This window comes from Alexandromys fortis, unplaced genomic scaffold (assembly GCF_014885135.2).
Source record: "Alexandromys fortis isolate MF-2015 unplaced genomic scaffold, M_Fortis_MF-2015_v1.1 scaffold_9, whole genome shotgun sequence".
Lineage (NCBI taxonomy): Eukaryota > Metazoa > Chordata > Mammalia > Rodentia > Cricetidae > Alexandromys > Alexandromys fortis.
The window spans coordinates 16,781,046-16,807,676 of record NW_026067892.1 but is presented as its reverse complement, the minus strand read 5'-3'; the positions used below and the strand labels follow the sequence as shown (position 1 = coordinate 16,807,676).

Below are 26,631 nucleotides of genomic sequence, written 5' to 3'. Positions count from 1 at the left end.
TTCTCGTCAACAACAAAGATGCATTCTGAAATATGGTTTGTAGATGAGACCTCTGAAATCATAGCTTGTATGGCTGCCCTTGTCCAAATCTGCTTCACTGATTAATGCTGAGTTCTGAAGCCACCAAGGTCAGGAGTTTACTTTCCATATGAGTGATTTGGTTTATTCTGCTATATTGTCATAGAATCTGCTTCTCTTCTTCCTGGGGATCTTATAGGTGTCTTTTCTTTGGCAAAAGGGAATTCGTAATCAGTGTCCTCACCTTTCCTTGGAGAATACTGTAAAGCCCTGAGAATAAGGCCAGCATGTCAGATGACAAGCAGCCAAATTCGAAAGTTATTTTAATATGCTTCTTGGTGCATAGCTCTGAGGAAGTGTGTGTGTGTGTGTGTGTGTGTGTGTGTGTGTGTGTATGATGAATCCTTACTTGTCAACTGTAAACAAGATCTTTTATTTCATAATGACACAGAACATAGGTCTGGTAGCTTTTGCCTATAGAAATTATGTATAGTCACTACAGATTCAACAGGTTGCCGCATATATTCTTGTTTACCTGATTCTCTGTGTTGAAGGGCTGTGTAACAAATGGTTTGACGTCATTTGTAGATTCTGATCCATGAGTTTGAGTAATATTGGAACTGAGCTTCAATAAGCTTCCTCTTGTGTTATTCCTGTGGGGGTTACATTTCTGTAGAGGCCCTAGAAGCAGAAACACCTGTGAACCCCACAATTGGGTATTATAATGGATGAGAAAATGTCTGCCAGGAGATAGCTTAGGACATTGCTTTGAAGTGTCTCCAGGGGTGATGTAGAATGAAGAGAAGACAGAACATAACTCCGCTCGTGTAACACTTGCTATAGCCAGTCTGCTGACACCTAGGTTTTTTAGAGCCTTGTCCCACTCTGTCTCTTCTTTCAAGTTATTTTATGTGCATAAGTAAAGAATTCATCTAGTTAATATTTATCAATAAAAAATTGGAATTCACTGGGTGGTGGTGGTGCATACTTTTTATCCCAGCAATCGGGAGGCAGAGGTAGATGAATCTCAGTGAGTTTGAGGCCAGCCTGGGCTCCAGAGTGAGTTCCAGGACACGCTCCAAAGCTACACAGAGAAACCCTGCTTCACCTCTCCTGCAAAAAAAAAAAAAAAAAAAAAAAAAAAAAAAAAAAAAAAAAAAAAAGAAAAAAAGTAAAAAATTGGGAGTCAAATATCGGGATAAGAACGTGAAAGATCAGAGGAGCACGGAGCAGGCGTCAGTTGCTTCCTCCCTCTATCATTCCTCCATTCAAAAGGGTAGAGATCCTCTCTCAGTCCCACCTTTACCACTTCCTGGCTCCTCTTTGTCTACAGTCCTCCAAACCTCTAAGATTAATTTGGGCCAGCTAGAAGGTGTCTCCAGTCTCTGACTCCAAGCAAGCTTTTTGTTGTCAGAACACAATCAAAATATCACACAACATATGAGCACCTGATGTGACCAGGAGAAGGTGTTGTACTCCTTGGAAATGGAGTTATGGACCTTTGTGAGCCTCCATATGTGTGCTGGGAGCTGAACCCGGGCCCTCTGCAAGAGCATAAGATGTTCTTAACAACTGAACTATCTCTCCAGAATAGAGGTTCCAAGCCTAGGGGTTGAGGGACCCTTTCACAGGGTCACATGTCAGATATCCTGCATAAAGGATATTTACATTATGGTTCATAACAGTAGCAAAGTTACAGTTAGGAAGTAACAAAATAATTTCTGACTGGAGTCACCACAGTGTGAGGAGTTGTAGTAAAGGGTCCAACATTAGGAAGGCTGAGAACCGCTGCTCTGGACCGTCTTCCTCCTTTCTATTGTCAGAGAGTCAGGAGACAGACAATAAATCCATGGAGAGATTCTACTCAATTCTGACTTCACCTTTTAGGAGAACTGCTGCTATTGAGTGTGCTGCTGCTGTGCTTAAGACTAATTCTGTTTTGTTGACGACTTAACACAAGATTCTGATGAAAATAACGCTAATGAAAGCAGTAGAGAGAATACTGGTGTTCCTCACGCTGCACAGCCGTGTTTTCTAAATGCCGTCCATCGGCCCCATCATCTAAGTCACTGGTAAGTTCTGTCTCACATCTATTTCTTCAGATCTGCTTCCAAGAGCCCTAGGGTCATCAAAGTCCCTGAGCGTAGTTATCAACTCTGACATGGTTATCTTTGTTCAAGAAGAAGAGATTAGGCTGTATTTGAGTAACAAACCCTGTAATATCAACAGCTTAACACAGACAAGCTGAGATTTTTGCCCTGGCAAAGCTTGCTGAGTGTTCAGATTCCTTCAAGCAGTGACGTGGGGGATGCACCCTTTTGAGACTCTGATGTCATGAAATAGAGACATGGCTTCTAGCTCTGCACAGGAAACACACACACACATACACACATGTGCGTATGTGCAGAGACACAGAGCATGACAGAGCCAGAAATACACACAGAGAGAGGGGGAAGAAGAGGGAGAAGAAAAGAGAGGAGGGAGGAAGAGGAGGAGGAGGAAGAAGGTGAAAGAAAGTAAGGGAGTGATGAGGATCTCTTACTTAGTAGAAAACAGTCAAAATGAACTGTGTGATGTGGGCTTGGGATGAGACAGAGGGAAGGAGACCTACTACACACAGAGCCTCATCCCTGATACACTGCCTCTCCTTCTCTTCATTTACCTCCCCATGGACATCAGCACCTCATTCTTTGTTTGAAGACATCCTCCAGTCTGTTTCCCTGGCTCTGTCCTCCCACATTGTGAAGATCGCTGTCAGTGTCCCCATCTGGAAACACTGTTCTCCTCACAGAGTTCAGGGTGCCAGAACTTTGACAATAATATGGTTTATTAGAATCCCTGGATTTCTCAGGATGTGTCATGTGAGACCTCCTAAATGTTCACTGCAGACTCCCTTGCTGAGCTTATCAATGCTAATCTCTGGCATGAATACTAGACTTGAATTTGGTGTGTGTCATTAAGAAGGCCTCCACGGCCATTTGTCTTAGCTCTTCTGTGAGGTCATTCTCAGGGTAAGAACAGTATTTATACCCCCACACAGCGCAGGCCTCAGAAAGGCACCAAGCAAATGCTAGTCCATGGGAAGATGAGCAGAAAAGAATGAACACATGTGTGATTGACTGGGGAAGCTCTACTCTGCTTTACATAACCACTAATCTCTGGTTTCCAATGGAGCTGTGTTAACAAAACCATGGCACTTATGCTTTTATTTCTAGCACACGTTGACAGTGTGAGGCCTGTGGCTTAGAAATCTTAAGAGGAGTGTTGAGCATCCTAAAGATAGCATCTTGGCTTGTTCTTTTAAAATGCAGAACTTCTATCGTCTCTACTGGTGACTCAACAACGTTCACGGTTCAAGCCTGCAGATGTTGGGGTGCAATAATCTGCTTTCCATTAGTTGATTGCCGCTGCAATTAGGAAGAGTCTGCAGAGTATTGATTACAAGGCTCAGAGCTAGATAAATTCTAGAACCTGCCATTTCACCTGAGGGTTTCTGTTAGTCGCTTCTGTGGGCAAGTTTCTGTGAAATGGGCATAGTATATTCCTCTACCAATGAACTGTTGAGGTGGCAGAATGGCATACCATCTCCAAGGCCTTAGCTCTGTTTTCAGTGAAGTTATTGCTCAAACCATGCACTTCTACTCCTGATATAACTGTTGGCATGCTGTTGAAGAACATGCAGGTGCCACTATATTGCCCTCAGCATCAGTATTGGCTCTGATATTTTTCTTCTTGGACTCTGCCCCCCACCCCCACAGAAGTCATGGAATTTATAGTAGTAGATTCACAGGCTGGGCCTCAGTGTAGAATTTTGGCAGTGGGTTTTCCCCTACAGCTCATGTCAGGCCACTAGCCTTTGTGGTCTGCCAGGCTACTGGAACGGTTCACCAGGATAAAGTCAGGGTCAGCTTGGGTTATGAGAGAGGGGGTTAACTATTGGAGGAGGAAGAGAAGAGACAGCCTTAACCGAAGTTCATCTTCAAATCTGATAAAAACCTGATGGCTCTGGACAGACAGAGGACAGCTCTACTTAGAATCCTGCATTGATGGTAAAAGGAGGAAACGGGGAGCCCTTGGTTCCTGCCCCGTCTTGGTCTGTTCTTCTCCCTAGCAGAGCAGCTGAATGACGCTTTAATTTGTTGTGAATGCTGGCAGCACAGTATGGAGAGAGGGACCTTACAAACACTGAGAATTACCTGGAAGCTCGGGAAATTGTACATCCTGTTCTGTTTGGTACATTTTCATGACTGGGGCGCCTTGTTTGAATTGTGGGGGCTGAGGCTGCTGTGAGGAGGCTCCGGAGCCTCATTGTATTCTAAAAGATTTAACAGATGTATCGGAATTTTACGGGACAAAAGACTCCAGCAGGTACACAGAGCAAAAACGTGGCAGATTGGATTTGACATTAAGTTCAAAATGTGTATTCACAGAAAGGAGAAATAAAATGAAGGTACAATGGGAGTGGGGGTGGCGAATCTGTCTTCCTTTAGTTTATCTAAGCCTCTGCTCACCTGTTCCTGAACTGAGAAAACTAGCAGCTGGGAGGACCAATCAGGGATTTCTTCAGCTAGATTTCCTTTGTCTACTACTGAATCTGTTACTTTCTGTAACAGGGGAAATTCCCCCAAATGAATTGTGTTTGTTTTTTAATTTTGAAATTTCTAAACTTTACACAGTATGAATTCATGTTGCCCTGGATTATAGGGAAACCTTCTTCATTCCTGGGTAAAGTTTGGGTATAAAATTGGAATACATTTTCTTGCATTCTTTGGTAGAATCTAAAATTCACATAGGACTGAAACTCCTTCTTTTCTGGCTTAAGACAAAAACGCATAATATTGACTAAATGGAGTTACTCTAAACTGAGTTCCAAGAGTCAGCAACTTGAAGCTGGTCATTCTGTCAGGAAAAGGAAGTCTCAATTTATTTTTAAGAAAAGGGTTTCATCCTTGCTTCCCTGGGAGCATTCTAAGTAGCTGTCTTGTGGGTGAAGGGTACATAGTGTTGTCAGGCAGTCAGCTCCCCTCTCTTCTAACTGGTCCTGGCTCCAGAGGAAGCACTGGTTCTTCAGATGGTGCCAAGTGTCAGCAGACACAGGTGAATGATACATAGGGCTAGCCTTAAGATTGGAGCTAATTCCCAAGGCCCCCATCCACTTCAAGAAAACACAATGTGAGTAAAAATGTGTGTTTTCTGTTCAAAAGAGCTGTTGAAGAGAAGTGCCCCAGAGTGTCCCACTGTAACCCAGTCTGCCATCTATTTAGAATCTTTGAATAGCCTGAGTCCATTTAGTGGGGAGATATTCTCAGAATAATCCAGAAGACATTGCTCTGAATCCCAGTATTCCAGGGTCAATGCAAAAGTCGGGATGAGAGTAGGCAAGGCGTCTTATTTAAACTAGGTGACTAGGAAGGAGATAGAAAGAAGAACGTCCCAGAGTTTGTGTGTGCCTTGGTCCGGCATCTCTACAGAAGAGGAAAAAGACAGCAAGTGTGCTACTGAAGCATGTCTCTTGGGGCTTACTAGGAACCTCTCTAGTCTTTCAAAGGACAAGGGAAGCAAACAGGAACTCTTTCTAGGGATTCAGTAGAGCTGCTAGCAAGAGTAGATCCCCAGGGTTCTGATATCAGAGGACAACATCATCAATTACGTTTTCTCTAATGCTTGGTATGTGATGGTTTTCCTTGTAGCCTCTCTCCTTTCTCATTTCTCTTCCCATTCCCCTGCCTGTGATGCTCCATCCTTGGGTTCCTTCTCAGCGGAGAATGACCACAGGCTTTCTTGATTTTCTTTAGGATCAAATTTATGATTGCAGGTAGACTTAAAGAAGCTTAACAAGAGCTGGTCTCTGGCAGATTTTGTATCATATAGTGTTGGAGAGCTGTGGGCAGTCGCAGGAAGGTGGGAAAAGTGGCATGCGACATCCTCTCTTCAGACAGCTTTACGGAAGTCCTCTGGCGTCAGAACCCTGCAGTCTACATGCATTTGGGGTCTTGTGTAGACATAGGTGCCAGAATTCCCATTCTGAAAATTCTGTAGTTCTCATGCAGTCCTAGGAAGTTAAGATTCCTCAGACTTGACAGCAGCCAGTGTTACAGCTCCAGCCTAGGCGAGCCAGCAACCGTGACTTCAAAGGCTTGCAAGTTTTCCGGATTTTTTTTCCCCCAGTGATCAGGGCCTGTAGTTTCTGTCTCTAGCTCTTTTTAACCTGGTATTTCTTGTCCCCCTATACTGTCCATCTTCACCACTCTGCCATTCCCCTTGTTCCTGCCATGGTCAGTCTCTCAAACAGTTCAGGGGCCTCTTGTACAGCTGTGCAGCAGCTGGTCATCTGGATGCTTTTGCAGCTCAGTCTACCAACCTTTCAGCTGTTACGGAGCTGGTTCCCTTGCTGTCCTGCCTTTGTGTCACTAGGTCATCCCTCAGCCCTCACTGCAAAAAGCATGCAAGAAAAGGCCACACGAGAGAAGCCTTTTATTGTACTTAACGTTGCAACGCAAGGGGAAGTGACATGGGGAGGTGACTCCCAGCCCACTCACTGAGCCAAACAACCTGCTTATATTTATTTAGAAAAGGGATGCTTGCATAAATTACAGCACATCTCGCATGCAAATGAAGTGCTTGCATCAACCATAGCACACCTTGCTTGCAAATGGAGGTTTGCTTTTGTACCAATTACAGCATTGTGCCTTTTGTCCCTCTCATAACCCTTTTAGACTAAGGAGAACTACCCTGCTGCTGTTTGGGGTTAAAAATGGTTGTGAGACTTCCTGCTCGTGCGGTCTTTGTGACTTTCACCATGGCGTACCGCGGCCAGGGCCAGAAGGTGCAGAAAGTGATGGTGCAGCCCATCAATCTCATCTTCAGATACTTGCAAAACAGGTCTCGGATTCAGGTCTGGCTGTATGAGCAAGTGAATATGCGGATAGAAGGTTGTATTATTGGCTTTGATGAGTACATGAACCTCGTATTAGATGATGCAGAAGAGATTCACTCTAAAACAAAGTCAAGGAAACAATTGGGTCGGATCATGCTGAAAGGAGATAATATTACTCTGCTCCAAAGTGTTTCCAACTAGAGACCGTCAGGAGCTTGAGAAGTTGAAGAGGGAGCGCAGTGATTTTAAAGGTGTCTTCTGTTGGGAGCATAGTTCAATACATTTATTCCTGTTGTTTTAGTGGTCCTTATGTTATTATCAGGTGACAATAAATGCTGTGAGATTGTTTTATTACAAAAAAAATGGTTGTGAGGTCGTCTACTTTTATCAAGACTTGTGATCATAGAGAACCCAGTACAAACCCTTTGAAATAGTCCTGACTGAGATTATACCTTCAAAGGAAGCAACAATCACATTCATTGCAGGGGTGTGTGTGTGTGTGTTTTCAGGGCAGCCATAGAGGGTTCAACAGAGCCATCAGAGTAAATCTGGCCAGTTTTTGACAGAGTAAATCTGATTGACAGTTCTTTTGCTCAAGACAGCCAGGACAGCAAGAGAGAGTCCAACAGCTGCTAGCTAGGGAGTCACCTTCTGGCATATTTGCTTATTTACAGGAAAATGCAAATCAGAAAGAATGCTTACAACAAAAAGTCAAGTAACTAAAGAGCATGTTATTAGTAATATGATTTTTATCACTTTAAAATGGCTTTTCCATGCTTACCACCTGCTCAGTGCCACAGGGCAAAAGGTGGATTCCTTTATCTATCTCGATGATTGCAATGTACTAAAGAATAGCATTTCTTTTTTTAAAAAAATCATAAATATATATGTGTACAAAAAGTTGTCCATATTATACTGTGTAGGCAGAGAAATTTTAAAATACTGGCACTAGAGACTATTAGATATTACCCGTTTTGCTAGGCTTTGAAAATCAAATGAAAAATAAACACATTTTATGAAAGTTCTTTATGTCGTTTTTATTCAGACTCCTGTAAGATCTAGTGATCTCGCTAGCATTTATGTCTTGCTCTTTGGTCTAAACCAATCTTAGATTGCAGTTTTACTAATTCAAATTTTATTTTGTTTTCCAACAAGATTTCAAAGTGATGTTCTTAGGAATGCAGACTGCAGCTGGTTTGCGGCTCACATGAGCTCCTGTCTAAGTCACTCTCCAGTGAACGAGTAGGAGAGCAGAAAAGCCCCCCCTTCTTCTTCCGGAGGAAGGCTAATAATGACTACATATTATATAGTTATCCTTCCCCTCAGGAGACTGAAGGCACAGTGTCAATCTCTCTTTAAAACTTGGTCATATCTGACATCATCTTTTGGGATTTATTATAATCATCCAATAGGCATAAAGCACAATCTTTAGGTACATGCCCCAGAACAACTCACGATTTAGGAAACTCTGAGTATTCTTGTATGACGTGGGTGTTTTGCTGTTTCATAGGCTTTCTCAGCAGTGATGGTCGCCAGGCCAGGGGCTGACTGCTCCTTTTACCATCCATCCTCCTCAATTATTGCACTACTCTCATCGCTGTGCCTCAGGGGATGAGATAGATACTGATGAGAATATCTCAATGTCTGTGGATCAAATGCCATGTTAATTTTCGCGTCTGCAATATGGGACCAGCACAGTACCCAAAAGCTCTTACATTGTCACCTTATTGAATGCCATCTTCCATAAAGTGGAGTGATGAAAACAGATATTGAATATTTAGATAGATAGAACCATCCAAGGGTTAGAACAACCAATTTTAACAGGAAGGCCTAATTTATATGGTATTTGAGTATTCTTGAATGACATTTAATGGTCTGCTTTACATTTTCCCTGTTTTAGTATATATTTAGTTCTCTTCTCGCCTCTTTCTTCTCCCTTCTTCCCTTTCTGTTTCTTCCCTTCCCTCCCTTCTTCTTCCAGTTCTTCCAGTCCCCCCTTGTTTTTTTTTTTAATTTCTTAAAGCAGCAATTAATAGCATTTGAGGCAAATAAACAAGGAAAATTTGGTAAGTGTGATAAGATTATTTCATGAATAGATCCTGGGTCTATTTTTCAGCTACATTTTTTTGGGGGGAGATCTGTGTAGCCATTATGTTCACGATTCTCCCATTGTCTACACCTTTACAACCGGTTCCTCTCTCCTTGTGTTAATATGAAATGTCTGTCAGTCCCTTCTTCCTACTACTGTCCTTGGTTGTCCAGTATTCTAGAATATTCCTCAGTTAAGAAGATCCTTTCCTATCTTCATCTTCTAAGCTATAGCACAAACAATAAAAACCCAGAGACAGATACTGGGGTGCAAGCTGAAGATCAGAAAAGCAAAACAGCCTACCACTAGAGAGACCTTTTACCTCTACCAAATCTTCGAACCACAAGGGCAAGATCCTGTCTCCACAAATCCTCAGACTCCACACTTCCGTGAGCTCCTGTCTCTTCCCCTTTATGATCCCCTCTCCACCCATCCATATCGCTCCTGTCTCCACTTCCCTAGTGTTTGGATTAAAGTTGTGCTTCAGTTGTACACATAATTTATTGTGAATTTATTTTTTCATGTAAAGACAAATTTGTCAGAGTCAGAAATATTCACATTTGATTTGTCATAGAAAGTCATAGAATGATCACCTAGTTAACATTGATTCTTCTGAGCGCTGAAGAATTTGTGGATTGGTTGACGGTGAATTCTCTGGTCTGACAGCCTATCTTTTAGTTCTACCATTTGTAAAGTCATTAACAGAACGCACATGGCCAATGTAGAAAACGCCCAGGCCAACTGGTCCTCTCTTATTGAGAGTCATGGGCTTAAGCTATTGCTTTCCTTTACAAAAAGAATTAATTAGGTTCTTCTGTAAGTTCATACAGAATCTGAACCCACCTCATCCCACCAAGTCTTTTATGACCTGCATTCAGGAAACAAGCTCATCCTCCTTTGTGAAGGGAGAGCTGACCACTCACTCCCCTAACTGAAAACTTCCCCCCAAAATTCCCTAGGTCTGGGGGCTTTGATTCTTCTAATAAAAATACTCTGGAAAGAAACATCTGTTGTCTTCATTCTTGCGATTTAATATATCAGAAAAGGTCACATGATCCCCAGGCTCAAATGGAGACACATGATATCTGTTTCTTTGTATGAGCATTCACAACCTATTTGGACAGTTGGTTCAGTGGTTAGGAACACTGATCACTCTTGCAAGGGCCTGGGTTGAGTTTCCAACATCCGCATGGTGGCTCACAGTCACCCGTAACTCCAGTCCTAGGGGATTTGGAGCTGCTTGCCCTCCTGCATGCAGTAGTGTACAGGCAAACATTCAGGCACACACACACACACACACACACACACACACACACACACACACACAAATAATAAATGAGTATTAAATCTTTAATTAGGATCTGTCAGGATAACTGAAGATGAATGATCATTGCAGTGTAGGAAACACGGTTGTAGAATCTTTTCAATTGTCGTCATCTGAAGCTTTCTTACAAATGATTTCAACCATTTTAAGCTGTTGTATAATCTCATTTTTTCTTTTCAGATTCTATGCCAAACCAAGATAGATTTCAGCTTTTAGACAAAATAAATATTGTAAAGGATAAAAATATTGATCTAAAACATAGCATTTCTGAGTTAATATTTTACCTATCCTATTTAAACGTACCACACATTAACCAAGTATGAACAAACAAAAGCAATAGCCTTCCTCCCAAATCTAGGCACAAAATAGTGCAAGGATGACTTCCCAGTTTCGGTTTCATATGTGCAATGCACAGCAAAAAGAGAGAGGAGGGCTCCCTTCCTGCTGTCTTAATTAGCTGAGGAACACGGAGAACATTCAGTCTCTTGAGGGCTGAAGAACTTGAGCACTGTGAGAATACATTTGCTCTGAAGGAGGCTTTGCTTCAAGTTGTTGGGTTATTTTTCCTGAGGAGAATAATGTTTTCCTATCTTCTCATCAATCAATCTATCCTTTCTGACTCTTCTAGGTGTAAGCGATATAGAAACCAGATGAGGTTTTGTTTTAACTAAGAAACATCTGATGGCTGACTAAGAGCACAACCTTGTTGCCTCACATGGAAATCTTTTTATCTTAAAGCTTAAACCATTAAGACTTTATAAATTGCTATGAATAGGGCTAGGCCTTAAAAGAAAAATACATGAATTTACAATTATTTTACTGAAAGTGTCTCAACTGAAAAATAGGCCTACTTATTTAAAAATAAACATCAAAGTTAGTTGTGAGCTTATGTATTTCAACCATTATGTCTTTATTAGAAAATAAACAAGACATCCTCACAATTAGACAAATATTCAGAAAATGAAAGTACCATATTTCTCAAGAGAGAGCGTGATTGGACAGTTTATGTTTTAAACAAAATAGCACATCTCAAACCACAAATAAACGCCTGCTGAGCCAAGGCCCTTTCCATCAAACAAAAGAAATCAAAATTCCATCAGGAAGCAGTTCCAAATAGTTGATTAGTTTGTTTGTTTATTGTGGACTTCTGACTCGCTAGGCAACTACTATCATACAACTACATATCCTCGGCCTTCATTATCACTTTACTTCGAGACAGGCTAACACTGAGCTACTCACTTTGTAGTCTAGCAGAGCGGTAACTTTGCAATCCCCTTCTCAGCCTCCCAAGTCCCTGGAGTTGAGGTCTTCCACCATGCCTGGTCCCCGAGTCTTCCTTCCCTTTCTTTCCTTTCCCTTTTTCTTTTCTTTTTTTTTCTTTCTTGGTTTTCTGAGACAGAAAAAGCCACCAATCCAAACAAACGAACCAAATCCTGCTTCTAAGTCCATTTCAGAATGTGTGAAGTCAGGTATTAGCTTCTGTCTTCAGTTCCCGACAGTTCAGCTGGCTGACCCGATTCCCCTGGGTCTTCCTGGTGGCTCAGTGCAGGCCCTTAAAAGGCCCTGGGAACTTTGCTGTTGATTTTCACCAGAGTAAAGTGGTGATCCAAGGGACATGACGAAGACAAGCATAAGCGAGGGCTATTTATAGGGGGTAACTGAGCTTTTTGTACATTTCCACCAACGACTTCTCATTCCCCTGTCCCCTCTGCAGCGGGAGCTGGGCACTAGTATGTGGGCTAACGACAGGAACAGTCAAAGCGCGGAGGAGAGGAGCTGACATTAGGCTGAGCAGGGAACGCATGTGTGAAGCTTTCAATGTTCACCAATATTGTGAAGAATGAAAATGATTCACTTTCCCACCGAGGAATGGGAAATTGGTGCTCAGCTCTTGGGGTGATGCTGGATCTGACTGAATAGTTAATAAATGTGAACTGTTAGGGCCCAAATATGTATGAGATATATTCGCCTTTATTTCCTTTTCTCGTAGAAACAGGGAAATTGAATTATAGTAGACTGCGTAGGAAAATGTATGCTATTGTAAATTCCCATGTTTTGCAGTAAATTTAACAGTACGATAAAATATTGTTCATTAATAGCAGTAACAGAATATCCCTTGGTCGAATTTGCTGCCTTATTATGTTTTTGCGAATCTGGAGTGAAGAGTAAGTAGTAATGACTAACATCTGAAGTAGTTTGCTGCTCATTTCCTAATTTGCATAATGCATCTCTTACAAACTGGATTGTCAGTTTACAGGAGACACCAAATGTTCTTATGATGCAATTTGGACCCCAAAATAATAATAATCAAGCTGAAACACGGCCGGCCTACTTGTCTAGCCAAACTGGGTGGCATGATGCTTATTTGGGCACTGCCACGATAAATCCTAGCGAAACCATTTAAACTCTTTTATTGTAATTATGAAATGTCAACTGGATGGTACTGTTAAACGGGAATGTGGGGCTATGAAATCTTCATATACACTTATCCTCTTAAATTAGTTTTGTATGGTTAACTGGTGATACCAGTTACAACAGATACTAAAGAGCCGCACCGCTTTGGGGTTCAAGTATGGTGGCCGACCTCTGCTACTGCAGAGATGTCAGCAACTCCAGGCACTGTACTTGGTTCTTAAATCTGACACACAGATTTGATCGAAAGTGGAGTTTTGCTTATTTCAGAGCCCACACCCTGCCCCCACTGTTGCATTTCTCCAGCCTGCCTTCAGAACAAGGTGGGCATACATGCTTTCATTTATGCTTAAAATTATCTCCAATCTGATGACAGCTTATCTTCTGCACTAATCACTGCGCCCATTGCTCTGCTCATGTTACCCGCATCAGATGCCATCGTCACCACACCGCTCACGCATCTTTCCTGCGCATCTCCACTCCAGTGTTTGAGACTGTGGCAAAGAAAATATCAGGCAGAATATAATTGCAGTTTCATTAGCCCAACACAGGAGGTATTTATTTACTTTCCAGCTCCTGAAAACCAGGCCACTCCACATCTGCTTCTCCACCCAGAAGCAGCCATTTGTGTTTGCAAGTTTGGATCTTTTCCCCTGTCCCGTCCATGATGACCTGGAGATTTTATTTCTTCAGAAACTTTTGGCTCTTTGTCTCTGGCATTTTAAAATTCTTATGTAGTCACCATTACAATCTGTATCTACAGATTTCTAGCAATCTATTTTCCTACCAATATGATATATAATGATGTGGTAGATTGACTATTAGCATCCTATGTGCCATGGTACCATATGATTTTGGGTTCTCATTACGCTCATGTTTTAAGTTCTTTGATGATAAAATCCCAGACTACAGAAGCATGTTAGTGATTTTTTTGTTTGTTTTTGTTTTTTTCAAGACAGGGTTTTTCTGTGTAATAGCCCTAGCTTACCTGGAACTAACTCTTGTAGACCAGGCTGGCCTTGAACTCACAGAGATCTGCCTGCCTTTGCCTCCCAAGTGCTGGGATTAAAGGCGTGCACGACTGCCTGGTTGTCAGTGATAATTTTTAATGACCACCGTTAGCATAAACACTCAATATTTCAATTTATTGAGGGGATTCAGTCCTTACTGAGTGCATCTACTAGACATTAACTTCAAATTCAAACCTGCAAAAATATTTCATAGCATGTCATCCTTTCTACTGAATTAAAAGACTTTTTGATAACTCTGTGGCTTGATCTCCAACAGTGAGAAATCGGTGTGTGGCAGACATGTGAAGGGAATGAGAATTAGAGCTATTCTTTTGAAATGTAAATGCGCGTTTCCACCCTGAGAAATATGGACTTCAAAAGACAGAACGGAATCTTATGGCATGATTCAGAGCGTTGTGTGTTTGTTATGTTCACCGACACTTCTGTTGTGTTCTCAGTGACGGGCATGACCGGAGTCTTGCCTAGAACAGGTATCTCCCTCATAGAACACAGAACGAGACAAGGTGCCAGAGTTACAGCCGTGGAAATGACGTGTGGAACGCGGTCACTAACGCTGCCGTGGGTTAGCCTTTTATTTACAGTGACCTGCGTAGTAGCATTGTCTCTGATTTATAAAGGGCAGAACAGAATTCAGTTAAGGAATCTTATCTTTTCATTGGTTTGACAACAAATCAGTTATTAAGTGTGTGTGAGTGTTTCAGCAGAAACAGAAGACCTGTCTCTGTGGAGCTCCAGGAAGCCAGAGGAGCACTTGAAACCAAGTGCCGAAAGGCAGATGGGGCTGCTCAGTGGGCAAGGGTCCCTGGATACCTCAGACCAAACCCTGGGTTCCCGGATAAACCAAGTTTGATCCCTAAAACCCATATGGTGGAAGAAGAGAGCTGACTCTTACATGTTGTCCTCTGACCTCCACATGTGCACCATGGCATGTGTGGCCACACAGGTATGCACACAGGAAACAAATAAATGTAAAAAATAAATAAAAGCAAGGGTTAATACACATGCATTGCTTTTGACTGGGTCTCCCTATGTATCGCTGGCTGGTCAGGAACTCAGAGATCGGCCTGCCTCTGCCTGAGTGTCGAGAGTGAAGGCATGAACCAGCACACATGGCCACATATGCAGTTTTGAATAAAGTTATTCCAAAGAGAAAACATACATGTTGTGAACTAACAAAAATGTGTAAGGCGGTGCTCCATTTCTTCTTAACTAATCGTTCTTTCCTGCTTTGTCTTTCAGATTGTTTGAGCTGAGATGTTTGTTACAAGTGCAGGTTGATAATATCAGTGACTCTAAGGGAGAAGGGTCAGGAAACCGAGTACTGGTGTAGGGATGCACAGAACACATGTTTGTATTTTATAAAGTGAAATAAGCACTTCGGGTATCTTACCCTCCTTTCTTTAATAAAGTATTCAACCACGTGTTATGAAAATAATATCTGTTGTGCATCCACTGTGACAGGTAAGAAGGCAAAAGGCTGTTTCTTAAATAAACGAAGTGTTGAAAGAACAGTATGTCGAGCCACTGCGGTGCGCCCCGGTCAGTGTTCTGGGATCCTGGGAAGACCATAGTTCAGTACTAATCTCCTTCAGAAATCCCACAATCATCTCAACAGGATTATAAATGCTATTCTGACTGTCCTCTGGGTTTAGAAGGACGAATCCCTGGCCTGGCAGGCAGCAGTTCTGAGATCCAGGCTAAGTCCTATTAATTAGGCTTGTATTACGGAAGTCACCTAACCTCATGGGGCCTTACTTCCACAGTGTTTAAACGGTCTAGTAGATTTTTTGTATTCATCTCTTAATTTTCTTCATTCTCTGATTTCATACTGAAATAATAACTATCAAGATAAAATGTGCATGCATGTAACAGTGAAACTGAAGCGTGACAAAGGCAAGAGTCAATGCAAAACAGGGTTTCTTTCCCCTAAACACCCACGAAACATAGTTGTATCACATGACCTTTTATACATTACATGTTATATATTATATGGAACTTTTATGCAAATGTTTGTTTGGTGGTATATTTTATTAATATGCCATGTGGCTACCTAGTTAGTTACTGACAGCACGCTGGAGCCTTTCTGTGTCTTTCTTTTTAACATAACAGGGGCACTTACTCCTGTCTTTATTTCTGTATAGGATGTGGTCCACAAAGTTTTTCTTAGAATCAACAACTCTTTCTTCCAGAGTTGCATTAAAAGCAGGCATAAATTTGTACCTGACTAATGACCATTCAATAACAGTATTAATATCTTTAGGAAGATTATCACTCATGTACTCATGTATTCCAATATTTCTCTTTTATAGCTATGGAAAATGATGCCCTATTATCTATTTATTTTACATCTTGGCTGCTGCCTGCCCCTCCATCCTTCCCTCCCAGTCCTCCTCCGCCCCCTCCCCCGGTCCCCAATCCCCTGCTCTTTCATCTTCATCCAAAAAAAAAAAAAAAAAGGGCCAGTCCCCAATGAGTATCAATAAAACATCTCAAGTTGCAGAAACAAATTATCCTTAGTCAAAGTAGAAATATGGGGTGAGTATCTGGAGTCAAACTGTGGTTTAATGTTAGCATAGAAAAATGTAATTATCAGAAATTTTAATCATATAAGAAAGAGGTGCTTGCCTTCTAAGCCCCTAAAACAGAGAAACAATATACCTATAAAATGTGTAATGTGCATATCAACCACCTACCTAAACAACTACTATGCCTCATGATATGCATGAGGTGACCAAAATAATAATGGCATTCCTATAGTGATTAGTGAGCAGAAATGCCCTGACTCAGTGCAGTTGCTACAGCTTATTGAGACTTTACTGACTGGAGTGCTCTAAATTATGAAATACTCTTTATCTACCATGTTAGGGCACCCTCCATTTCTTTTCTTAATATTTATTTATTTATTTATTTATTTATTTATTTATTTATTTATTTATTTATTTATTATGTGTGCAGTGTTCTGCCTGTATGTCTGCCTGCAGGCCAGAAGAGGGCACCAGATCTCATCATGGGTGGCTGTGAGCCGTTGTGTGGTTGCTGGGAATTGAACTCAGGTCCTCTGGAAGAGCACCCACTGCTCTCAATCGCTGAACCATCCGTCTTTGTCTGTATTATCTTGTCAAGTGATCTTCTGTAGTTGCCCAGACTTAACACGGGGCTGTTTATAAAGAGAATAATTTTTAAAAATTCTTTTGAGAAATTCCTACACACCTTCCATAGTCACCCTGTTTCTCACCTTCTTCCCCTACAACTCTTCCTTTGTCTGTACACACTTCATCTCAAATTTGTGACCTCTTCTTTATTAATTGTTGTTGTTGTTGTTGTTGTTGGTGGTGGTGTGTGTGTGTGTGTGTGTGTGCATGTGTAAATCACCTCCTGAGTCCATTCAGTGTTGCTCTTACGTATGTGTTTAAAGTTCCTCACTTGAGAAGGTTGATTCTCCCTCTTCTCTCTGTAGCAACTAATTGCTTGCAGCTCTTCACCTAGGGGTGGGGCCCTGTGAGATTTCCCTTTTCCACCTTGCCATGTCTTTATGCAGGTCTTGTTCAGGAGGCCTCATTTCCAAAAGAACTTCCTGTCTAGACTAACATTCCCTGCCTCAATCACTGCTGGTTTCCTTTAACGTATTCATTTTTTTGTAGTACATTCTATTATCTGGAAAAATTTATTTACTTTTAGAGTTTATTATTTTTTAATTTTCGAAAAAGTGTCCATTGTATATGACTTCCTCATCTTCCCACCTGTCCCCACTCCCATAAATTCCTTTCTTTCTCTTTCATTTTCCTTCTACTTTCATGTTATATATAACTACATGATATTAAATATATATCTTAGAACCACAAATTAGAGGGAAAGTATGACATTTATCTTTCCAAGACTAGCTTAATTAGCTGGATTACCTCTTGTTTTCCTGCAAGAGATATAAATTCATTCTTATTTATGGCAGAAATCCTATTGTGTATTCAAACCACAGTTTCTTTATCCAGTTCTCTGTTGATAGACACCAGCGTTGGTTCATAGTTTAGTCATCATGACTTGGGCTGCAATATACTTTGATATGCAAGTTTCTCTGTTGCAAGCTAACTTGGAGTTCTTCAAGGAACTATGCAGAAATGGTATAGCTGGATAATATGATAGAACTAATTTTTTTTGTTGTTTTAAAAATCCTCATACCAGTTTCTATATTGGCTGCACTATTTCATGTTCCTATCAGCAGTAAGGGCTCCATTTTCTCTACATCCTGCCCGCATTGCTCTCATTGGCTGTGTTGGGTGAGGATCAGCATTCACAAGGAGGCTTCTGAAGGGCCACCTAGGGGAGTGAGCAGCACTTACACGACTCATTTTCCCTTAAATATAAGGTCCTTTGGAGGCACGAGTTTGCCTTTCTTCTTCATGATCTTGGTGCTCAGAACAATCTCTCAACAAAAATTTCATTGCATGAGTAAGTTTGCAAATTTAAGCAGGATGTGGATGTGTCAGACAATATGACAGATGGATTTCTGAGACCCCATCTGCCAGGTTTCAGTGCCCTCTTCCATAAGAAGAAAAAGTGAGCTGAAACAGAGAGCATTAGAATATGGTCATTATATTCTCCTCATTATGAAGTGGGTCTTAGAGCCAGCGTGAGTTATGTGCAAGCGATAGACAGGGTTTCCAATGTGGTTACACGGAGTCTGAATATTTATGGAAGATATATTTGAGAGGAAAGCTGGATAGATGCAATCCTAGATTGTGCCTATAAAATTTTCATGTACTCACAGGGTAAACAAATAATTTATATAACCACAAGGGGAAAGGATTAGAGACAGTTTAATGTTTGTGATTGTCTTATGTATAGTAAACACTATGATGGTGTAGACACTCATAAAAGGGTAAGGGCTGCCTGTTCACAGGAACAGAGAGACATTGCTTAGGAAACTCAAACACCTGAGTTAGACACCTGTCAAAACAAGAGCCATCAGGGAGACTCTGGTTCATTTTAATGCCCCCATTGCTTCTGCTGACTGTGGAATTTGCCATCTGTTTGTTGTATTTTTGAATGAGGCTGGTCCTTTGAAGCGCTATCAATCCACCAGGACACCAGGGAGGCCCCAAAGCCAGGCTTTCGTGTGCAGATGAGCTCTGTGATGCTAACACTTTTTTTTTTCCCAACACCCGGACAAGAAGTAAGTGGTTCTTTCCTTTGCTTGTTAGATCCCCAGAGGTGAGACATCTGGATTTTTTATGATATAGTCTTCCAGATCATCTCTGCCATCCCTCTAAATTCTAAGAGGACACAGATCCCTGCTGATTTCCCTCCTCCTCCCCCCTTCCCCTCAGTATCTCTCAACACTCCTCAGTATCCAAGCTTGTACTTTTGAGTATGACATGTTTTCCGTTAAGATTGCAGCCACTGAGCAACACAATGATTTAGCATTCACCCCATAAAATACGGCTGGAATATTGAATGAGCCCCGATAAAAGCTTTTTAAAAGCACCACCCTGTATGGGATCTAGATAAAAGGCAATTGAGATTTTGTAGCTTTTCACACACGGCTGTTGACCATGTTTCTTTGATATACTGTTGGTAATCTTAAGATGTGTTTTGACTCAAGGTGTTAATTTTCTTCTGTAATTACACGTAGGAGCCTGATGTGAACACTTAACTCCTTTAATATATGGGAATGGGAAAAGTGTTAAAAGTTAAGTATTTAAACTTTGGTACCTAGTATCTAGCCTGTATCATTCTTCATCTCAACATTTTAACCCAGATGAGAAGAGGAATAATATGAATTAGCCATTTAGTTATCTAATAGGCATTTATTTGGTCTTGATTGGTTAGGTCCTATCAGGAGCTATATGGCTCTTTGACAAACAAGAACATACGGTAGAGAAGTTGAGATCCATCCTGTAGCTATGTGACATCTAGTAGTATAATACACTGAGAATAATTCTTGAATTACTATGATTAATAGCACTTTACTGTATTTATCATACTAAATTTTTATTTTTAATATTATAATTTATTTACAGAATTTATCCTTTTTGTTTCTTCTATCCAAACTCTCATGTACCCTTGCCACATTCCTTTAAATCCATGTCCTTTTTCTCCCTAATTGTTGTAGCTTACATATATGTATATACATATATATTCCTAAATATAACCTCTTCATTCGGTATAATGCTACCTATATGTACCTTTTCAGGGATGATCATTTGGAACTGGACAACCAAGTGGTCATGTCTTCCCTAGGGAAGACCACCTCTCAGATTCCCAGTTTTCCTCAATTGTGTATGGTTCTTTCTGTAGGGTTAAGACCTCATATTAATTTTAGCAATTTGAATCTAAAGCAGTAATCATCTTCGATTCTGGCTATGCTATGCCCCAAACTCCTTGAGTAAATACTATGCCTGAGAATATAGGTATAGAGAATTTAAAAAAAATTAATTTGCTAGTTTTGGAGAAGGGATCTTACACTGAAGGTTGGAACTCACTGTAGACATTCTGCACCAACCTCCCATGCTTGGAAGTACTTACTTGAGCCACTGCACTCTGCCTAGATTTAGATTTAATTACACTGGGTTGTGACCAGGAAAGCTATGTTGTCCTTTATAGAGCTCACCCCTTAACTATAATAAGCAATTCCGACTGGAGAACAACTAGTTAGCACTTTGAAATCTGTTATTTTCCAAGTGGTGCTTCCTTTCAGAAACTCATAGCCTTGCGACGCAGTCCTATGAGGATCTCAGTAAATTCTTACAGAGCTATCGAAATTCTTAGCATGCGATATAATATTGACACAATAATGGCTCCTATTTATTCAGCATCTATAATGTGCCAGGAGTTGTGAAAATGTAACTAGGTATTTTTCATCTTTACAAAGGCCCCACAAATTAGGTAACACTTGTCAGCCTTTCTGTTGAAACAGTTAAATAAATGGCATGGTTTTCCCAGATAGGCAATATTTAGGACCACAGTCCTCAGCCAGACCTGTCTGAATTTAAGGCTTCCTTCCAGACCACACTGCCATTATTTCCTCAAGATGCATCTTTCCCGTAACTACATTTTGCTTCATTGGATGTAGGCTCTGGTACAGGCAAAACAAATAGCATCATCCCCCCCCGCCCCCCCCACGCATTATCTACTGTATTGCATACCCTGTTTGTTTATGGAATGCCCTTGGCAGTCAATCTAATTTATCCTTCCTAATTGTTCTTTAAGATAAAATTCAATCTTATAAATAACCCCCTCCTGTATCTCATGGTTAGAAGTAATCATTTCCATTTCTCAGCCTCTCTCAGGTATACACATAGGGTTTTTTTATTTTATCTTTTTGGCCTCATAGATACTTGACTACCTGATTAATGCCCTCAGTTGTTTCTCGAGAGCCTTGAGAGCACAGTGATGAGTGGGCCTTTTTTAAAAATTTCTGTTTAATATCACACCAAGTATCTAGTCCCAGGCATATGCTGAAAAAAATTTGCTAAAGAAATACACAGCAAACAGACAAAGAAAGAAGAAAATTCGGATATGGTCACCTAACAAATCCGAACTTGGGACAGCCGAAGAATGTAATATACATAAAAGATAAAATATAACTCTCTAAGATGCCTATTTTTGAAATATTTCTGCTTTGTGTGAAATGATTTGATTTTCAAATATGTCAGCTTTTAAAGGGGGTTTTAATAAATGCTTTGATTTTAGACATAAGCCAAGGAAGATAAGTGACCAATAAATAAAAAAAAAAAAGGCATTTCTCTGCTCCTGGCCATTAACTTCTGTAACTGGAATGAGAAAGCACAGTGAATGTGTGGGATGGTTTGGGAGGATGGTGTTGCCACGGACGGTTTACCTGCGGCCGTCTTTCATCCATGCGTGCATAACTTCACCTTCAGTTCGTCTCAGATCCCTTCAGCCTATCTGCAGCTTGTACTCAGTAAGGGGACACTAATGCTCAAGCATACTTACCAGAAATTCTGAACCTTTCTTGATATCTAAAAATTAAAAAAAGTGCTCAGAGGGCCTTTATGAGCAAAGAATGACAAAATGGGAACACTGCAAGCAAAATGATTGTTTCTATGTCCTCGGTGTCTTGATGTTTCCTTAGATTAGTTAGTTCCCCTTGTAAGTGACTTCATCCCCTTTGCTCTAGACATCCCCTCCCTGTATGTGTTTGCTCTGTTAGAACGGAGGGTGGTTCCTGGCCTCCAGTTTTGCATCTGGCATGTGGAGCTCATACATTGGTTCTTATTCAGCTGGAGAGGGTCATTTGACATTAGCAATCTATTTCATTGAGCCTAGTTATTTTACATTCTTCATAAACAGGAACAGGATTTTTCATTTTAGGTGAACATTTTACATACAAGGCCGAATATTTTAGGCTTTGTGAGCCATAATTCTCTCCTGTAAACACTTCGTATTATGCTAGCTGCCAAAGGCAGCAGATACATGAGTGACCATGGCTAAGCCATAGGAAAGCTTTATTTGGGGCATTGAACTTTGGATAGTATGTAATGGTTATGTGCCATACAACGTTACATTTCTTTTAAAGTTTTAATAATTCTTTTTTGATGTTTGAGGATTTCATGCATATCTGCAGTGAATTGATTGCATTTGCCTCCATCACGTTCTCCTACACCAGCACCACCCCTCAGCCTCTGACCCCTTCGTCCTTTCCAGGTACTCTGCCTCCTACCTTTATACCTTAATCCTAGTTTTTTTTTTAAAATTCATTTTACATAACAAACACACTTCCTGCTTCCATCTCCCCCTCCCCCAACCCACCTCTGTCCACTCCTCAGAAACAGCAAAGCCTCCCATGAGGAGTCTACAAAGCCTACCATATTAAGTTGAGGCAGGACCAAGCCCTTCCCTCCTACATCAAAGCATCTCACCATAGGGAATGGGCTCTCGAAAGCCAGCTCAGAGAATTACAAATCAATCTACTTCAAGGCCCAGCATTCCCACTCTTGGTCATATACTCAAAGAATGGTCAGTCATACCCAAGGACATGCTCAAATATGCTCATAGTAAGCACTATTCATAATAACCAGAACCCAGAAACAACCTAGAATGGGTAAAAAAAAAATGTGGTTTATTTACACAATGAAATATTACTCAGCTGTAAAAAACAGTGGCACCATGAAACTGGCAGGCTAATGGATGGGACTATATCTTTTTTTTTTTTTTTAAATTCCCTTGATGTCAGTTATGGTTCATTGTAGGAACACGTGTATCAGGGTAGGGATTATTTACTGGAGCATAACAATTTACCAGTGGCAATTCCACTGAAGATGACACTTCCTCCACTGTTAACCATTAATGCGGGTAGTTCCTCGGACGGACTGGGGCCTCACACACCTCCCTTATTGGTGATGGAAGATTGAAGGGCCCAGTCTTATGCAAGTATCAACAACTGCTATATGTTCTTGGGGTAAACATAATTGCAATACATTGTATGTATGTATAAAAGCCTCAAAAAAAAAAACCTTAAAAACAAAATGAAAGAAAAGTGTTTCGTCTCCACTGACCATCGATACTGACATATCGACCACATCTCGTCATGGGCCACGTTCGCTGACTCTGATGTAAGCTGCTGATAAGTCAGAAGCCTGTTTTACGTTTCTTCAGGGCTGGTAGTAAGTATGGACAATGTTACAAGGGTTAATGAGACAAGATAGCAAGGTCTCATGGCTAATGAAGTATTTCCAAAACCAGTCATGAATGATAAGTAAACAAAGCTGTAAAAACACAGATTGCCCATAGTGGAATCCTTTTTATTAAAAAAAAAAGGAGAAACATTTAAACTACCAAACTGTACTTTTATTTTTACAATAAGTCAGTGAATTGAAATGATTGATTTTATTAGTGGTTATCTATATTACCAAATATACTCTAGTGCTGTCTGAAAAAAAGGTGATACTTTAAAAACAACCTTCATGTCTCTTTATAGTATTGTATATATATCAAACCGAAATATTGATCTTAGTTTCATAGAGATATTTCTCTCTGGGAATGATCAATTGTAGCCACTGCCTGTTAGAAGATCTATCTTTGATATTTAAGTTCGATTCTTACATATTCTCAATTCAAGGGTATTGTTTTCTTTTATATATGTTTTTCCCCAAACTCTAGCTACCTAGACTTACTTTAAAACTACTATAGACACAAATGACACCATACTGTCATAGAGGGGAGTGAGAGAAAGACTCTTCTATTGATCAGGTTTTTATTTTTTCAAGTTGGTATCCCTGTTAGCTATTTGATCTCACTAATGATTTATGACAGACTTAAAAACAGAAGATACCACAAAATAATATATAATTAAAGCTTTGTTTGATTTCACATAGCCATTTTAATTTAATTCTTGTCATTTGGACGGTGATTAAGTGAGCCAGTCTGAAACTGGAAAAGTATATTTACAATGAAGCACCTGGCTTTCATCTTGACATCAGTTGGAGTGTCAAGAGACACATCAGCCTGTGCCCTGGTCTGTATAGCTTTTCACCAGTCTCTGAGCTAAGCTCACCACCTGACTCAGATCTCAGCTTCTCAGTTGTCCAAGCATGGCGTGAACCTCAGACATATGGTGTTTGTGTTTGTGGTATGCGTGTCAAATTGTTATGAGCTCATTTTGATTAAATGCCAAGTTCTTAGGCCAACTGCTATGAATTCAAAGAAAGTAGAAGGCTTGAGATAAGATTTGGAGGAATATAGGCATTTCTGACTAGATTAAATGAAACACTTCCTCAGACCCATTGGTGCTCACTAAGGCCTGTGGGAACAGAATGAGAAGTTATCTTTTATGAAGGGCAGTGCTTGGATCAGTCAGAGTAAGAGAGGAGTTTGGAAAGAACCTTCCAAGGCAGAAATGAAAGTTATTTTGGTGAAGGTCAATGGGATTTCAACATCTTTCTTAGAGTATTAAAAGTCATTCAGAGTTTCTGGTGGGGTGAGCTATGTTATAAAAAAAAGGTATAGTCAATAGTTCAGATATTAGATCCCCGAAATGTCCCTAAAATGTGTTATTTGACTGATTGTTGCCCATTTGACAACAATTTTCTTTTCTTTTTCTCCTTCTCATTTCTCCTGTCTTCTTCTGAAATACCAACCTATCTTTGAAGGAAGAGAAGCAATGAAAACTGTAGGGCTCAGAGAGTTAGGCAGCTGAAACTTAGCTGGAAAGCAAGATTTACTTTTTTTTTTTTATACCCCCCAACGCCTTACCATGAGACAAGCTTGATCAGTTCTCAATTTCCAGTTTTATTTAAGCTGCTCTCTTATAGCTCACATATTCCATCCAGATCAAGAAGAAGAGCAAAAGGATTGCTTTATTTTTGAACAATAATAATTGCAGTTCACTAGTGTTAACTGATCAAATGAAAATACTCTTACACAACTTGCTCTAACATGGAGGCATCCTCCTCCAATTGAGGTCATGTGTGTCCTCCATCTGAGGCCATGTTGTGATACACATTGGCTAACAACATGTTCCATGATGACTGATGTGTGCAGAGTTACAAAGCTTGTCCTTACAACAAATACAGTTAAATAAATTAATACTTTTTAAGGAAAGCTACCACCAACTCATATATTTGGATGGAAAATGTAAACAACTAGGTTTATATTATGTCTGTTACTAATTTTCACACCATTACCTTCTGGCTTCCCATAGGCACATATTGACTTTGAAAGAAAAGGGAAAGATGCATTAAGATATAAATCATCTTAATAAGGTTTTGAATTCCAAACTAATTCCTTGTTAAATAAAATAAAAGATTTAGAATGACAGCAAATCTTCCTAAAGGCTTTATTTCCAGCATTCTTTCTAAGATAGCTTCGCATGGGCTTCCCTGCCTCACTGTTCTTCTTTCCATTGGATGGACTCAGTTATAGAAACAGTGGCAGAAGATGTTTTGGCTACATTAGGAACATGGATCATGGGTAAACTTGTTAGTTGACTTTCTTCATGAGTCTAATTTGATTTGTATCTTTTAGTTGATAAAAAAAAAAACCATTTCATATCTTCTTCAAACTTCCTCACATCCCAGATTTTTCTCATGGTTGTATAAGGATTGCCAAAGTTAAAAGTTCAAGCTTTCAAAGGATTTCAAAATCTACATTTAATAAATCTTGCCACTCGCATTAGTCTCCTAAGGCTGTCATAACAAAGTAGTTCAACTTGACTAAAAACAATAGATTTCACCCCCCCCCCTCAGTTTGGAGGACAGAAGTTTGAAATTCAGGTGTTTGCAGGGCTGTGTTCCCTCTGACAGCTCAAGAGAGGAACCTTTCTTTGCCTCCTCTTAGCTTCTGGTAGATTCCAAAAGTTGAAGTTCCTTGTCTTGTAGCTGTATCAGTCTATCCTCTGATTTCGACTTTATGAGACCTCTTCTTTACATCCCTTTATTTCTGTGTTTTCTCTCTTGGATTTAATGAGTATTGAAGCCAGGTGTGGTCACATCTGCAAAGGTTCTACTTCTACATGAAGTCACATGGAGTCTAAAAGTCCTAGTGAATTTTGAGGGCTACTCTTCCACCCATCATACAAACCTCAAAGTATCCCTAGCTCTTTAAAGCAAGGGTTCTCAACTTGTGGGTCACAACCGCTTTAGGGGTGGGGTGCATATCAGATATTCTGCATTTGGATATTTAGATTATGATTTATAACAGTAGCAAAATGACACTTATGACAAAGCAATGAAATAATTTTATGGTTGGGGTCACTACAACATGAGGAACTGTATTAAAGGGTTGCAGCATTAGGAAGGCTGAAAACCAAGAAAGAAGCACAGGCAATGACCAGAACTAAATTTAATGCCATATTAATTAGTTGGTCACTGTGCTGCCAGATTTATAGTAATTTTTTATTGCTTGATATTTTGTTGGTATGATTATT

General features: G+C 40.3%; 2 protein-coding genes across 2 annotated transcripts in view; both read left to right on the top strand.

Moving 5' to 3' along the window:
- The window catches only part of Ctnna3 (catenin alpha 3), a 1,282,010-nt gene that overhangs the window by 566,094 nt on the left and 689,285 nt on the right, over positions 1 to 26,631 (top strand). The window lies entirely within an intron of this gene.
- On the top strand, positions 6,791 to 7,239 carry LOC126500889 (small nuclear ribonucleoprotein E). The gene has a single exon (XM_050141154.1). The coding sequence runs from the start codon at positions 6,818 to 6,820 to the stop codon at positions 7,094 to 7,096; it is 279 nt and encodes a 92-aa protein (XP_049997111.1). The 5' UTR covers positions 6,791 to 6,817; the 3' UTR covers positions 7,097 to 7,239.